Source organism: Bombus bifarius, unplaced genomic scaffold, assembly GCF_011952205.1.
Source record: "Bombus bifarius isolate JDL3187 unplaced genomic scaffold, Bbif_JDL3187 scf7180000008140, whole genome shotgun sequence".
In the NCBI taxonomy this organism is placed as follows: domain Eukaryota; kingdom Metazoa; phylum Arthropoda; class Insecta; order Hymenoptera; family Apidae; genus Bombus; species Bombus bifarius.
Genome location: NW_022884468.1, coordinates 2,247,412 through 2,263,128, shown reverse-complemented (window position 1 = coordinate 2,263,128; position 15,717 = coordinate 2,247,412). Strand labels below are relative to the sequence as shown.

At 37.9% G+C, this 15,717-nt stretch overlaps 1 protein-coding gene across 1 annotated transcript in view; it reads right to left on the bottom strand.

Annotated features, from left to right (window-relative positions):
• Positions 1 to 5,759, bottom strand: part of LOC117208587 (transcription factor collier) — an 87,262-nt gene extending 81,503 nt beyond the window's left edge. The window contains exon 1 of the mRNA XM_033449816.1: positions 4,654 to 5,759. Coding sequence (XP_033305707.1) covers positions 4,654 to 4,724 — 71 coding nt within the window. The 5' untranslated portion in view covers positions 4,725 to 5,759. The remainder of the gene's footprint in view (positions 1 to 4,653) is intronic.
• Positions 5,760 to 15,717: the final 9,958 nt, after the last annotated feature.

Genomic DNA, 15,717 nt, shown 5'->3' with positions numbered 1-15,717 from the left:
TAAGTAAACGAACAGTTTCTCTCCTCGAGAGCGAGATTATACGCCAAAAGATTGCGAGTTAAAAATCTAACGTAAACATGGCGAATCCGGTTTTCATTCGCGTGAAAACATTTCCACCGGTAACGAAGTGTTAGAAGATGGATATGTAGGTTAGTCAGTAAGTTACTCCCCTTTTCTATAAAAAGTATGAACGAATAAAGGATATCTGTTTACTGTTAGTTTGCAGTATATGGTTCCACAGCATCTGCAAACATTTATCGTAATGAGAAATTAATTTATGAGTTGCGTCTGATTTCCTGACATCGTTCGAACGCTGCAACGTTTAGTGTGAACTAAATTATGAAATGAATAAATTATGAAAGTTATCTTGATCAGCCATGTATCTTTGTTCATTCAGAAAAGCATATGAAAATTGCATGATGACAGATCCGAATTATAAGGTGAACGTATTCGTGGTTTCTGTCTCCTGTACGGCAGAATTTGTACACGAGAAATTTGTGTACCTAAAAAGTTGTATTTATTATAGGACACTTTATGTTTGTAACATTAAAACTTAGTTGAAATTGACATCTAGTTTAAACTCATTATACATTAACAACAATATTGCACTCATATAACTACCTAATGGTAACATGAGTTTTGACAAACTCACAATTATAGCTAGATTTATTTTTATAGATGCACATTAATTTTTACTATATAACACAATAACTACTATAATGTAAATAGAAAACGATAGAGAATTAACGCAGTGTAATTTTAATGGAGGGCTGTAAGCAGATTTAAATATCAATTCATGAATGACGTTTGACTCTAGTCGCAGCTAGATCAATTTGAGCATCCATCTAATATTATAATTTGTGATTTCACTATGTACGTGTATCCTTTCCACGTACATTACGTTGAAATGAGAAGAAATTTCAATTCTTTTTTTTTTCTTTTATCAGTAATTAAATTCTACTGTAATGTTCCATTGGCAAAGCGTACAGAAATTTTTGCTTTATCGGTCGCGGGGCAAATATTGACACGCTGGCAATTTGCAAACGCAGATCGTCGAATAATCGTCCGAGCTAGTCTATACTTTACATGCGAGCCGCAACCTATGCTATTTGCGCACAATGCATTACGGGCGAAATATGCGGATAATACGAACCCACGGATACGGTTACGAATTCGTGGATAAAGCAATCGCGGAGAATTACAATAAATCCGCAGTTAATGTATACCGCCGGGCGTTAGTTATTACGAGTTAGCCGAAGCGCAGTCTATTTACGCTTGCACCCAACGTGATTCATAATGCGCGCGGAGATAATGAGCAATTTGTAATATATCCGAATGTAATTCGCAACTAGCCAGCGTTACCGCGGATGCTGTTCAATTTAATGCCATATTTCACTGCCTCCTCTGACAAAAATTTATTAATTCGTTTACGACTGGGGATTTTATTGCAAACATCACAACTATAAAAAGATCACGCACACGAATTCGCCTGTTGGTCCTCTTTGCGTTTCATCGATTTGCAAATAAAAGTTACGTAATTAAAAATTCAAAAAAATGAAAAATTAATCTACGATAAAATATTCATTACAGTTATACTGCACGAAAGAAAATGAAACGTTTTATAAAAAATTAATCCGCGATAGAATATTCATTAAAGTTAGTCCACGCACAAAAGAAAACGAAATGTTTCATAAAAGATTAATCCACGATAGAATATTCATTAAAGTTGCACCTTAAAGAGTGTCAAAATGAACGAACGTATGGCAGTTTTGACGATACTCCTTCCTAACTTTTTACATAACTAAACTTTCGTGATTATATTACGCGCAAAACGTATTCACTGATTTGCGAAAGCAACAATTGCTCGCAAACTTTTTCTTCGTCGTATATTCCTTTTACTTTCATACCCGGAGTCGCAGAGAAAGTCATTGTTTTTCCACGGACGACACAGCTCGTCCCTTCGTCGGGCGCGATGGTTTACTGCTTCATTAGGTGGGTAACTTTTTTAGGGGTTTTTAAAAAGCGTGAGAGTTTATGTCTGTTTGCTGGGAGTTTTAAAACAGTTTCGCCAAGCCCTCTCGCACCCTCTTTTTCGAGTCGGCGTACACCGCGTCTGTGTGTTATAACCGCTCTTCACCAAGAAAATGAAACTTTCCACGGTAAATTTGAACAGAAACGATTCCAACGCTTAACATTTTGTCTAAGCCACTTGTACCAACTGTGTTAGCGTTGTTTCAATTAAGTACCGGTTAAGAAAAGAATAGAGCTGACAAATACAATCTTCGTCAATTTATTGTTGCAAGAAAGGATAGATATTGGATATAAACGAAATTTTCGTATTTGAACTTTTTTGAAGTCAAATTGATCGACTCAAGATTGTGTAAATTGCACGATTTCATTGTCTAAGTACGTGGTCAATGTTCAACTTTTCGAAACAAGTATCTTAATCACGTAAGCTTATTTGAGAAGATAACAAACTTACGCAGGAAGATGCATAAATAATCGTGAAGTACAAGGTAAATTTTGAAAAATAATATTTATCTACATGGATACCTACGTCATCACTTTTGCCTGCATTTCAATTTTTTACGCGCATTAAACAAGATGGTATCGAATTAATGTTGAAAATAATAGAAACAACGCGGACAAAATCACAGCGCGTATTTATCTGATTTGTCATTCTGTCGATTCTGCTCTGTAAACCCGCGATTATAACAGGAATTATGTATCTTTTTGAATATTAAACCAGAAAGCAATTATGATTATCCAAACGGATTAATAATAACGTATTCTTGAAACGAACTCTTAATTAAAACGTCTGAAAATATCCAAACTGTTTTTACAAAATATAAGTGTATCTATACATACGGTAATTACTGATATTTATGTAAGTAAAGAAAATTCTTCTATCAAATTTTTCTTATTTAAAAAATACCAAAAAATGACTACATCGCGGATATTTACGTGAATTTGTATTTTTGTGAAAATGGTAATAACAGTAGGACCTAAGCAGAGATTTCTTTTTCCCATTAAATATTGTAACGAATACTTTGAACATTTTATATTATGCATTTTACATTCCATTTACATTCGATGCATTTCCATAAACGCATAAAAATTCACAATCCACCAATCACTTGCATAAAGTTATAGATAGAACTCGTACTGGCGTGTTAAGCCGCAATAATTTTTCAGTTTTCCTTTCAGGCGCGGAAAGTCTGCGATAACCCGGAGGAAAAACGAACAGGTAGAAGAGGAAACGAGAGGAAGAGAGGAAAGCAAAAGGCGCTAAAATTCTCAATTACATTAACTCGATTCCGGTCGCCCACTCCCGTGTCACGCCACTTGGAAGGGGTTAGTTAAGAGAACCGCTATTGGATTAGCGAGCCCCCAACCCGGTCGGTTTACCTCCTCGAGTCCGCGTATCTGTACCTTCGTCGTTTGCACGTCGTACAAATCCCTTAAGCGAGGCTGCAATAAAGCACGGTTTATCGTTCGCCAAATGCAGCTACGTGTGAACCGCTTTGAAACGCTCTGCTTCTAAAGATAAACTGGATATTTGTTCGCGTGCCACGAAATACCGAGGCATTGTCGTTTCCTGATGACTCGTCGTAATTTGAAAGTCTTCAAATCCAACGATTATGGGAAAGCTGGTGCAAAGCAATTTTTGTGATCTTTACTAATCGTACGTCGTAATGTTTTTTATCTGAAGAAAATCTCATCGATATTCTCGATGTGCGTACGAAGCGAGATTTTTGAAGGCAATTTTATAGGAGTAATATTGTAGTTTCAGCGATGGAGAAAGTAAAATAGTTATAGTTACAGCGATTCAATGTTTCAGAATTGTTATTCGTTTTTTCTGTTTACTAGGAGTTTTGTGTAAATATTTCTTTAAATGATTCTGTGGAAAGTAAACGAAGCAACGACATTGCCGCTGTCCGACGGCATGCGACGACGTAATGGCGATTTATTTACGCTCTCTTTTTACTTGTTTTGGATAGATTTTACAGTTGAAGGCCGAACGTGCCTATTGAGTCAATATTTTTAATTTCCTGCTACGATATCGTGAAATGGGTAACAAATAATACACAATGTGTACTCTACTTTTTAGCGACTTATCTAGCTGTTTAATCTACGCGATCATTTTTATAGTAAATGTGCTTCTACAATAATTTGATTGCCCGCTATAAGGGAAGTAGAAAATATAGAAATCGATTTAGATATGCACATCAACGTTTTAGTTTATCAATAGATTCATTTTATGCATAGATTTTGATGACAATTATACGTGTCAATAATCGACATTCATTATATCAACAGAGAGTTATATAATTCTATATACTATATACGTAGGACACACAAACATTCCAATTTCAAACTGTACCTCAACGTCGACTAAACTTTTATTCAACATTACCTAATGCAGTACAAAATAAAACGAACATATAAAATATTTCCTAATTTTATCGAGATAAAACGCCGAATATTTCTTTACCGTCGTTCACGTTTTTCTTCACAATTTCACTTATAACTTAACCTCCGTATATTTCCAAATCTTCATTTTCCACTAAAGAAAGGAGCATATCGCGAATCTGATATACAAGAGCGAACGATTTCAATGGGGAAAATAGAAAAATAAGCGTAGGTACTCACGTTCCGTTGTCGGCAAGCGCAGGCTGTGGCCAAGCACGTGGCACGGGTTCCTCCTTGAGTATTTGCCTCATGTCCTGAGGCGCGAAAACGAGAGGCGCCCGCGGGTGGTGATGAGGCGGCGGCGGTGGTGGAGCTACACTCGCCCCGTACAGCTTACGTCCCCAGTGGCCTTCGAGTTCGACGGGGCTTCCGCCTCCGGTGGTAGCTCCCGTGCCACCCCCTGCGCCGAGTCCGAGCCATGGCGACCCCCCAGCACCCACGATCGTGGAGCTGGGCAGGAGACCGCTCCACTCGTCGGACCGCGTCGTGAGGCCGTACGGACTCTCCTGGGGCAACAGGCTTTCTCCTTCTCGTTGCCACCCTTCGCGAGAACCTTCTTCGCGGCTGATCGAGAGAGACCGTAACCTCTCGGTCAGAACGCTCCTCTCCACCGCCACGATTCTTCACGAGAGTGCATCAATCGAGTCGTTTGACCTCGATTCCTCGCGATTTCTCACCAATGCCCGTCCCTATCTGAGAAACAGCCAACCTGTCACACCATTAAATCGGTAGCCGACCGCGTGTCGGCGCACATGCGTCCCTTTAATTCTATATCACGAGTTCGATCGACACTGCAAAGTGTTCTTTCCGTTTGTTTCACTGACCACTGTATATTTATTTACTCACTCGTCTTCCTTTACGAAAGTCTCACAGTCTTCTGTTCGTTATTATCTGACTCTTCGCGATCTTCACTAAACTTCGTCACTCTCCATAGTCACTTACTATACGCGTGGCACGTACTTGGTAAACGATAAGTTGATAGAGATCGGTTTCCGAAGAGGATCTTCGATTCTCCGTTGTCAGTTCCTCGATCCAGGTCCCCAGCGTGTACGCGCGACTCCTCCGAGATCTTCGAACGATCCACTTGGGATGAAGAGATCGAGCCTGGATACGCGGCGAGCAGCGGTAATCTGAGTAGCGGGCGACGGCAGCGTGGTGCGTATATCGTCGACACGAAAGTGTCGGTAGGGTGACTCGTGACCAGAAGAGAGGTCCTTCGAGGTCCCCAGCCGCGCGTTGCTTCCCGTTACGGCGCCGCTTGTCGAATGTGTCAGGGCCGGCTCGAGCGGCGTGCCAGCGGGTCCCAACGGGGACGGGCCACCAGGTTCTCGGTGGGTGTGGCCGCCACGGATGCGGCGCAACGACCAGCCTGCCAACGACGCCTTGCCCATCCTCGATTTTCATCCAATCCACCGTCTCTTCGTCGACCAATCGCTACCGGCGTCCTTTTACGCTACCGACGCCCATCTCCAATTACCAAAGACGGTGGCGCCGCGACGGCCACGTCACGAGGCTGTCATTCCGGCGCGCGCCGTGGACGCTCAAGGCTGACATTGTGTTTCTCCTCCGTCTGAGACGACCTTCGAATCGCGATCAACGAATCGAATGATCGACGTACCCATTTTCGTCATTGAGATTCGGTCAATTGGTTGATTAATCGATGTTTAAGCCAGACGGATCGATCGGACAGGAATTATTTTTTATCTGATACACGAAAATCGTATCCGTTTGATTCCTTCTCGCGCATAGAGTTATCACGTATAGTACTTTGAGCGTAGATTTTAACAATTTCACGATCGTTGGAACAGTTTTTAAAATAGTTGACTTTTTTGAAAAATCCAAAAGCTCATCGAATCGCGCGAGATTTTAGTCGAAATATTGAAATTGGAGCAAACCGAAGAAATTTTTGTTCGGAGCCTTGAGATACATGTGCAAGTGAACATACGAAGATCATGTCTAACTTCTTTACGAATCTTTTAAAATATTCGATTGAACTCGATATTTCCCATAGTAGCTCGAATAATTGCAATCAGTAAATATTTATTTTTATACAACAAAAATTCCATTTTATCAAATATAAAAAAACCTTTGCTCGATAGCGTCAAGTATCTACGTAGAAAAACACAACGTCTAGGAAGTGAATTTTTGTGCTCGACGCGTTCGTGCTTGACGCTCTATACATCACGGTCGACTGAAACGTCGTTTCGACACCTAGCGATCGAGATCGATCGAACTTTTGTCCAAATTTGGTGGTTTTCTTCATCGAGCTGTTTCTTTATCCCGTCGCGCGCTGTTTAGACGATCCGCCATCATGTAATGTACTTAGGAAATTCCGATCAAATTCCGACAAAACGCTGAAAAGAAGAAAGTATAATCGACGTAGCTGAAAAGAAAATCGCCGCAATGACTGGTGTCCTCCAAGTATTTGCAAGTTGGTATGCTGAAATAGGGCCCGATGGCAAAGCAGTCAGTGTCCTTTTCGGGAGAGACGTCGACGTCTGGCAAGGAAGCTATCCTGACGTGCAGACATTTAATGGCAAGTGCGTCACGTATCGCGAAGAAACACCTCACTCTGATGTGGAAGCTGCCTCGAACTCGCACCTAGCCTGCCCCAGTTTTTATCGAAGCGTAATCAAGTACGGGGAAATCCATGGTCTCTCCCTCAGGAGACCACCGCGAGGTTCACTAGCAACTGGTCTACCTGATCTTCGTCTTGTCAGGTTTAGCGTTCTCGGTAATTTTCTACACCTGGTTATCACTTGTCTTCGAAGGAATAAGCGTTCAAGGAAGATGTTGCTTTCGTCGGTTCTTACGCCCGTATCGAAGACCCACCATTTTCTGGTTCGTTAATTGCCGGTGACATCCTTAAGAAAAATCGTACATTGTACTATTTACCATAAGTGGAAGCGTGCTGATTGCCCGATTCCGCAACCTGTTAATCGTATTTACGCTGTATTTGATTAGGTACAAGTCATTCAATGAAACATGCAATTTCTTTTTTCTGGATCTGTACAGATTTGAGATAGATAGGTAGATTTAGAGGCTAGTTTAAACGAAAACTATGAAAATATAGCCCTTATTTTTCTTAACGTATTGCAAATTATATACGCTACCAGCTATAAATAGTATTTGCCGATATTCAAAAATGCTTCTGATTGCGCTTATGTTTTATTTGCTTCATTATAGATTTGTTATTTCATTCGCATCATACGTGAATACTTATCATCTTATGAATACATGAATATGAATGAATAAGGTAAAATTCATTAGACTTTTCTGATAAAAGTGACGAGTAGATGTGTACCTATGTGAAGTATTCTCACATATAATGATTGAAAAAGGTACGAGAAGAATATTAATTATTATCTACTGTTCTAGCGAGAATGTAATGCTTCAAATGATTACCACGTATGAAATGATTCCGCGTGATTTAATTAAAAATTAAAAATTTGAATCATAACTAACTGAGTAAGTTGGAAGTTCTCGATTGACTGAAACGCTACGTAAATTTTGGTTTGCGTGACATCCTAGGCGGAAATGTAATTGTAGAATTTGTTTGAATAAATTTATGCGTTCGAGGGGACTGATCCTGGTAAATCGAGAATTTAAGAGGGATACCAGGAAGTCGGGTTTACAACGTTTCTCAATACCTACTCCTGTTTTTTTCGTCGGAAACCTATTACTTTTAAATTCGTTCTCGGGAAGATTCATGCTTGAGAGTCACTGCTTTAAGGGTGCGAGGTCTATCAAGTAAAGATAATGCGTTCTGTGTCGGGTAATTTGACTTCCCTCTTTCTTCCTCCATCACGATCTTTTCAAGTACCTACACCTTTTCGAAGGTTTTACATTCACAAGTGCCTCGTGTTCTAGACGAAAGCTTACACGTGGAACATCGTCAGAATATTGCCATTGATATTTCATCGCTATAATATAAACAAAAGATATTTTCTGAATTTCATTTCTCAGCTACGCGATGAATGTTCAATTGCCAAGGAACAAATGACTTACTTGCGTCACAGAGAGAGAGAGAGAGAGAGAGAGAGAGAGAGAGAGAGAGAGAGAGAGAGAGAGAGAGAGAGAGAGAGAGAAGGCACATAGAGTATGTTTTAAAACAGATAGAAATTTCCATTCATTAGGTAATATAGTGTGTGATCATTTCTATATTAATTTATAATCTTCTTCGTTGCTAACTGTGAATTTGTAGAAAATAAGAAACGACATTACTTATGCGATGAGTTGTGAATTTTATGTCTGTGATGTTATACCTTGTATTGGTCGCTACACGAACAAAATTATGGAAATAGATAATTAAAATACTTGTAAAAGTTAACAGTAAATATCGAAGTGGCCTATAAAACAAGTGACACGAAGTTGATTGTTTTATCGAAATTTATAAAACTTGCTACGGGTTGCGGATCTGTATACGAATGCTGATAGTGTCGCCTGTAAGTTGGGGGAAGTGACGCGTGCAAAGGATCTAAGATAAATGTACATCACATGGTAGGATAATGAAGTTTAATGAGGGTCTGCAGGCGTCATTATGAAGCGTTCGAAATGTGCGCGTGCCAAACCGGTTTCACTCTCTTCCCTTTTTTTTTTTATTAAAAAGCTCGTCTCTCAGAGTCGTGATTCATGAGATCCCTCTCGGCTGCCCAACGGCCTGTAACATTGCCATCTTATGGCAACGACGCGAGTAGTCTAGAGTATGAGAGCCCATTTAGAAGTGGAGCTGCCGCTTTTTGCTTCTTGACTCTTTGATACGTGAAAAAAAACCACTTCGTTCACTAACAAAAAATTTAATATCCACGTCGTACCGTTTCGTTCGAGCACTTTCGATTGCTATACATTCGATCTCACAAACATCTACTTCATTCCTGAAGCGACACATTACTTTTATCATCTACAAATCGTTGTGTCGACTTGAACGAGTATGTGTGCTTCCAATTTATGGACTATCCTAATTTGTATTTGATCTATAATTAATCACATGAAATTTAAGATTTCATAATTTTCGTTACACACACATCAGACTGATAAACTGTGGTTTAGATTTCCTGAAGTAAAAATACATGAAACATTTTGGAAGTAACGAAAGGAATAAATAGAGATTCGAGTAACCTGCAGTGGAGGGTCACGTAAGTGTGTACCTATAGGTTTCTTAAATATTCGGATAATCCAATTAACGGTGTCAACGCAGTTAAACGTCTCAATGATGTCAAATGAACATCACTCCATTGACCAAATCCAATTACAAATCAATGGGGTCGGCACATTTCGCATTACTATGGCTTGCTTTTGCGGCGCACCCTACGTCGCCTATGTGGAAACGTTCTGAGCCTATTACTAAGCTATGATAATATTTCGATTCTGGTTTCTATGTTTGTTCTACTGTACACACAACTTATTCTGGCATATGTCGAGTTACCGCAAAAGTGTCAATCTTCACCGACGCCGGCAGCTCGGTTTCTGGATTGAAATTTTGCGATTTTTTGCATAATTTTTATGATCATATACAATGTATTGTATTGTATGACTTGTATTAACAATGCGTGAATTTTACCAAAACCAATGTTCATTATCTTCTTACGGAATCAACAAATAAAAGATCGTATAAAATTTAAATCGTTTATTTAAAATTTTACTAATATAAAATTAAACTTAAACACACGATTCGTCGAAATATTGTATATTGTATTGTATATTAAGTTCTAAGAACGTTTACAATATCCTATGTTACAATAGCTCCAATAAAGTAATAAAATCATTCTTGAGAAGAAAACATTTCCTGTTTCTCATTTTCTGATCAATTATCCACATACACAGTTAACTACGTATATCAATTGTTTTGTACCAAAGATACGATACTGTCTCAACAATTCAGATCAATTTCTTGCAATTCTATTACCATTAATAAATATATTTATTCTCTGAAAACTATATAACACGTTTTTTAAGTGAAGAGGAATAAGTCTTTCGTTTCTGCTAGTTTTATCTTCCATTAAATAAAACCATTAACAGGATAACAGCTGAATATATTAGCTCTCAGTTAACAAAAATACGAAGTATCTGTAATTAAACGAAAATACAAGAAAAATAAAATACAGGAAGTATCTTTCCGCAGGGACAAAATTCAATCCCAGTTATCAAATATTCACGCCTCTCCGCTTACAAATGATCACTATCATCGTCCTGTTCCTGAGGACGATAATGCGTGCACTTGTCTTCGCCTTCCTAGTGACGGTGCGAGTTTTGCGTGCGATGTGGGGTTGGTTGGTTCTTTGAAACCTAACAGAGGCGTGTCCTACGAAGTAAACCACATTTGCCCCGTTGTAATACCATACATAGGTGAACCCTGGCAACGTTTCGCTGGTATATCCAGCAAAGGCAACGGGGGTCCTGCCAAAGATGTCCTGACATATGCGATGCTTATGTGGGGTGGCAGCCCTTAGGCTCACGAATTCGGAACATGTGCGTGGAGCCGAACTGTCCTGAATTCTATGACGGAGTTTGTTTGCAGTCACATGCGCGAATCGTGAAGTGGATGCATGATTATTTTTGTCTTCGCCGGGACACCGAGGGCCATCAACCTGTCACTTGTTAAATGCATTTAGAAGTTCAATCTTCGATAAGCAGCATTTGGGAGGCTGATTTTCAAGTACTGGCGACAAGCACAAGTTTTAAGCAGTGGTCGGTTTTATTGATTCTATTTGAGTGGCACGAAGTAGGTTTTTTTCTAAAGTCTTGTTTATATTTGTAAAAAGTGTGATTTTCTATTTCACGTTTTCATCGAATATAACTTATTCATTTTTGTAATGTATTTATATTGGATTTCTATTACGTAAATATCTGTATCACGTTCTTATTCAAAATGTATGTATAAATAAGAAGAAGTTCAATTGTAATAATATATGTACATTAGTGATAATATAATAAAAATACATAGATAAAATAAATAGAATTGAATTGAGTAGTAAGTTCGTTCGCTTCTTACTAGCGCGTTTCCAAGATTGTGATAAAAATTGCTTAAAGACTGTAAAACAAGATGTAAGATCTAAAAATCTTTCCTATAAAAGATAGAAATTTACAGCGAAACCAGACAAACAAATTACTTCTTGATTAGACTTATATGAAAGTAGTAACGCTTAAATGTTTCAAAAAATCGTGAACGAACTTATTACTCAATAGAAGCAACTTAGATACAAATTGACTGTGATTAAGAAAATAAATTGTTCATTATATATCTACAGTTTTCCTATGCTTAAAATATAAAGCGCAAAGTAATATAAAATATAGTAACACCGCTTTTCCAAAAAAAAGTGTATCATTTGACGTACAAAAAATGAAACGACAACAAAGAGAACGCGGTAATAGATATATAGCATTCGTCTAGTTGGAAGTTCAGCATTTGGTATGACAATACGGCTGATCAGCGCATCGGTGCACGATTATAATGATAATACCGACCTCTGTTTCGGAAGGGGAGAAGGCGGGGGCGCGCAATGCCCCCTAAGGGGTGCTCAAGTTTTTCGGCTAAAGTTTTTGCTACGCAGATGCGCCTCCGGACGGGACCATTTATTAGCACGCCTATCCTGCTTGTATGCTCCCATTCAAAAGGTCTGGACAACAGGTTGTCGCGTCAACGTCATTAGCCACAGCGTTTTTGTTCCTATCCTTTTGGGGTTTATCTTTGTACTGATAACAGGCCCCAAACTTTTCGATTAATCCTTCTCTCCAGAAAATAATCTGGAAGCATTATCCGATTTTAGAAGTGTCTGATAGAACTGACCAAGGTACAACTTGAGATTTGTGCAAAATTTTACGAATATAAAGCGTAGGAGAAATGAAATATTTGTTTGGGATTCTAACACATTGAAATGTTGTATAAAAAATTGAATTGAAATGAATACAAGTTCATGTTGAAATAGATATGAATATTTAGGAAGAGACAACGTACGATTAAGAAAATTATATTTGTAATAGTTTATAGAAAGACAATAAATTAGGAAGTCGCATTTAATTAGTGAATATTGATTTAAGCAATTACATGCATTATTAAACCGCGCATTTAATTATAATTGGATAACGTATTTATTGCGTCATTTATTCAAGTGTATGTATTTATATTAATAAGCAATGTGATGTAACGCGTACGCTTCATATAAATGTTTTTTTATAAAAATAAGTTTATATAATGAACATAGTATATCTTTGATTTAGTCATTAATTAGCGATTATTATAATAATATATAATTACATATGCTCTCTATCATAGCCGTCCATAATTATACATGAAGTTCTAAATGCTTCTTTTGTTAAAAAAATTGAATGCTAAAAATAGCAACATGATTTTATTTTTTAATATTATGTAATTTAATAGATATTATATATCATACATCTCATTAGAAATATATAGTTAAAATGCTAACGAAGAAAAAAGATGCACACCTACTGATTAGATGTGTAAATTTATATGTTGCTTTGATGAACGCAAAAGATGATTTCACATCAGATAGGATATCTAAAAATATAGAAAATTTCTATATATTTTGTCGTAGTTGGAGAAAACACTTCATGATTTATTCTATACAGATCGGCGGACATAGAACCGCAACCGCAAGTAAACCCCTCCTGCTAGGATCGAGGACGCGTCTGTTTCCATAAACCAAATTATTTTTATATCCAGGGATCTACGTTACCGTGAATTAGTGATAAGCTGATACGGTCACTCGATACGTTGCTGACCATTCTGCGATCCCTATGACATATATATGTATATGTATAAATGGATAGAACCAGCTGAACCACAGTTACCATTTTTCCATTTTCTTCCAATACCCATAATGCGAGAGATTTATTTCACTTTCCTTTCTCTATAAGATCTCATTTATCATTTCTCTTTCTCTTATTAACGATATGTTTGGAACGTGTTTTTACTTACAAAGTTTACGAGATGAAAAATGAGCAGAAAGGGCAATGTTGTTTAACAATTTAATGTAGTGGATAAAAGTAATCTGTGCTAAAGAATACCACAGAAAGAATTATATTTGACAAGAACAATGAACAGATATAATATATAACATACCAATCTTCAAGTGTATCTAATCATTAAGAAACTTCTCGTTTAAAAGGAAACATATCTTTGCTCGAGATCAAAGATGTACTATGTTCTATGATCCATATATTAATTATTATTGAATTTGACTGATAGAGGAACGAGTGGATGAATTTGTAATAGAAAAATATATTGAAATAAATACAGGTATAAGTATAAGTACAGGTATAGTGTATGCTGATCCAGGTCCTCACTCCTTCAGTGTTACAATACGACAGAAAGTAATACGGAGCACGTTCATATATTTATAGCAAAGGACATTACCAAACAATTTAACCTTGGTGTGTAGCTTTAGCTGAAGGCTGCAAGAAACAGGAATGGAAATCTACTTATAGCACATTTGTTTCTAAACCTGGTAACCCAAAACATTTCTATTCATTAGCACAATAGTATAGGCCTCTGTTTGTTTTGAATCTTTTGTTTCAATAAATTCTATTCTTTTCGTAGCAGAAGTGTCCAGGTCATGGGTATACAAAAGAAAAGATGTAGAATGTTTCTTCAAGTAATTACTTCAACAATTATAATTATATTTATATTATAGAATATCCAAAAAGTGTTTAAATATCGAAACAGTCGATTACATGTTCCAAACGAACAAAAAAATATCACATATCGACATGTGTAATGCACGTATCTATCGTCTACTACACCGATTGTATTATTGAGCGTAATACTCATCTGTGAAATGACAATATGTACGGTCCCGTTAGAGGTTTCGTAGGATAGCAATCGACATCGCCACTAAGTACTACGAATTACCACCGACCCTGTACATTGCCGATTTCATTGGTGGTTCGCCGAGGGGGTGGAAGTTAGCCGATCGTTTTGGGGATGAACGCGGGGAATTCGGCCAGTTAGCCAAAGTGTAACGATGCATCCAGGTCGAGAAATCGTTCCGGAGAGAGACGATACGGTGTTACGGGGATAGAGAATGCGGCAGTCGAAGATAGGACACCCACGAGGGCCGTAGGGACACGCTCTGACTTCACTGCGTACAGCAAAGATTACCAAAAGTGTAACTTACTCCGCATAGTTACCTTTTGATGCGCTATTAACTGCTTCTGGTAATCTGCACGTGATACAAAGAATTATGTTGAGAAAAACATTTTTAACGCACACATACACACACACGTTTCAACCTTATATAGGAAAAATATATTTTGATATACGTAACGTCTTTGTACAAATTTTGACGTAAAAATATCCAAAGAACAAGGAATGGTTCCGCGATATTTTCTTCGGAAGAAGAAAGTGATATATTTCGATACCCTACTTGTAAAATATTACAATTGTATAATACTTACAAGATGTCAGTTACGCGGAAGCCAAAATCGTCAACTCAATCGAGGTTGTTTGATATTTGAAAAATGAATCAATCACGAATTCGAAATAGAATTGATCAGTTTGACTTTCAAGTGGTTCGTTTAAGTTTATTACCCATGTCGATTTGTAGTAAATTATTTTTAACAGATAACTCCATCGATCATATGATCATATATGCATTTGTTGTACATAGAAAAAATGTAATATTTTATACAGAAGATATGTTTCTCACTATTCTCATTATCTACTTTCTTTATTATAACTCTGATATACCACTCACTCCATGTCCGTCAAGATACTGAACTAAATTGAAGTCTCCTAATAAATATATAACGAATAATCTAGTAAGTATCCGAGGATTAATGATGGGTATACTAGAAATCGTGCCTTTGTCAGAAATATTCTTATACACTCCGTCTTCCTTCCTTATCCGGAATGACTGGCTAAACTTCTGGTCAAGGGTCTAACAGAATTAGCAGGCGATGCCATTCGCCACAGACGATCGACGGCTAATTCATAGATGATACTTGCGTGCTAACGTACGGATCATTAAGTTTTCACGATCGTGCGTTCGTATATATGGAGAAAAGTTGGCGAAAGGCACGAGACAGGCATTACCAAATACGCCTAAGCCACGCACGAAGTCGAACCGAAGAAGAAGAAGAAGACAGGAAAGAAGTGGAAGGACGAAAAACAAAACGGTGGTGAAAAAGGGAAAGAAGACAGGAGGCAGAGGAGAGAAAGAGGGCGGAGGGATAAGGGGAAGGTTTCCAACGCTGTCGACGGGACGTGTATCCGCTGGATTGCGG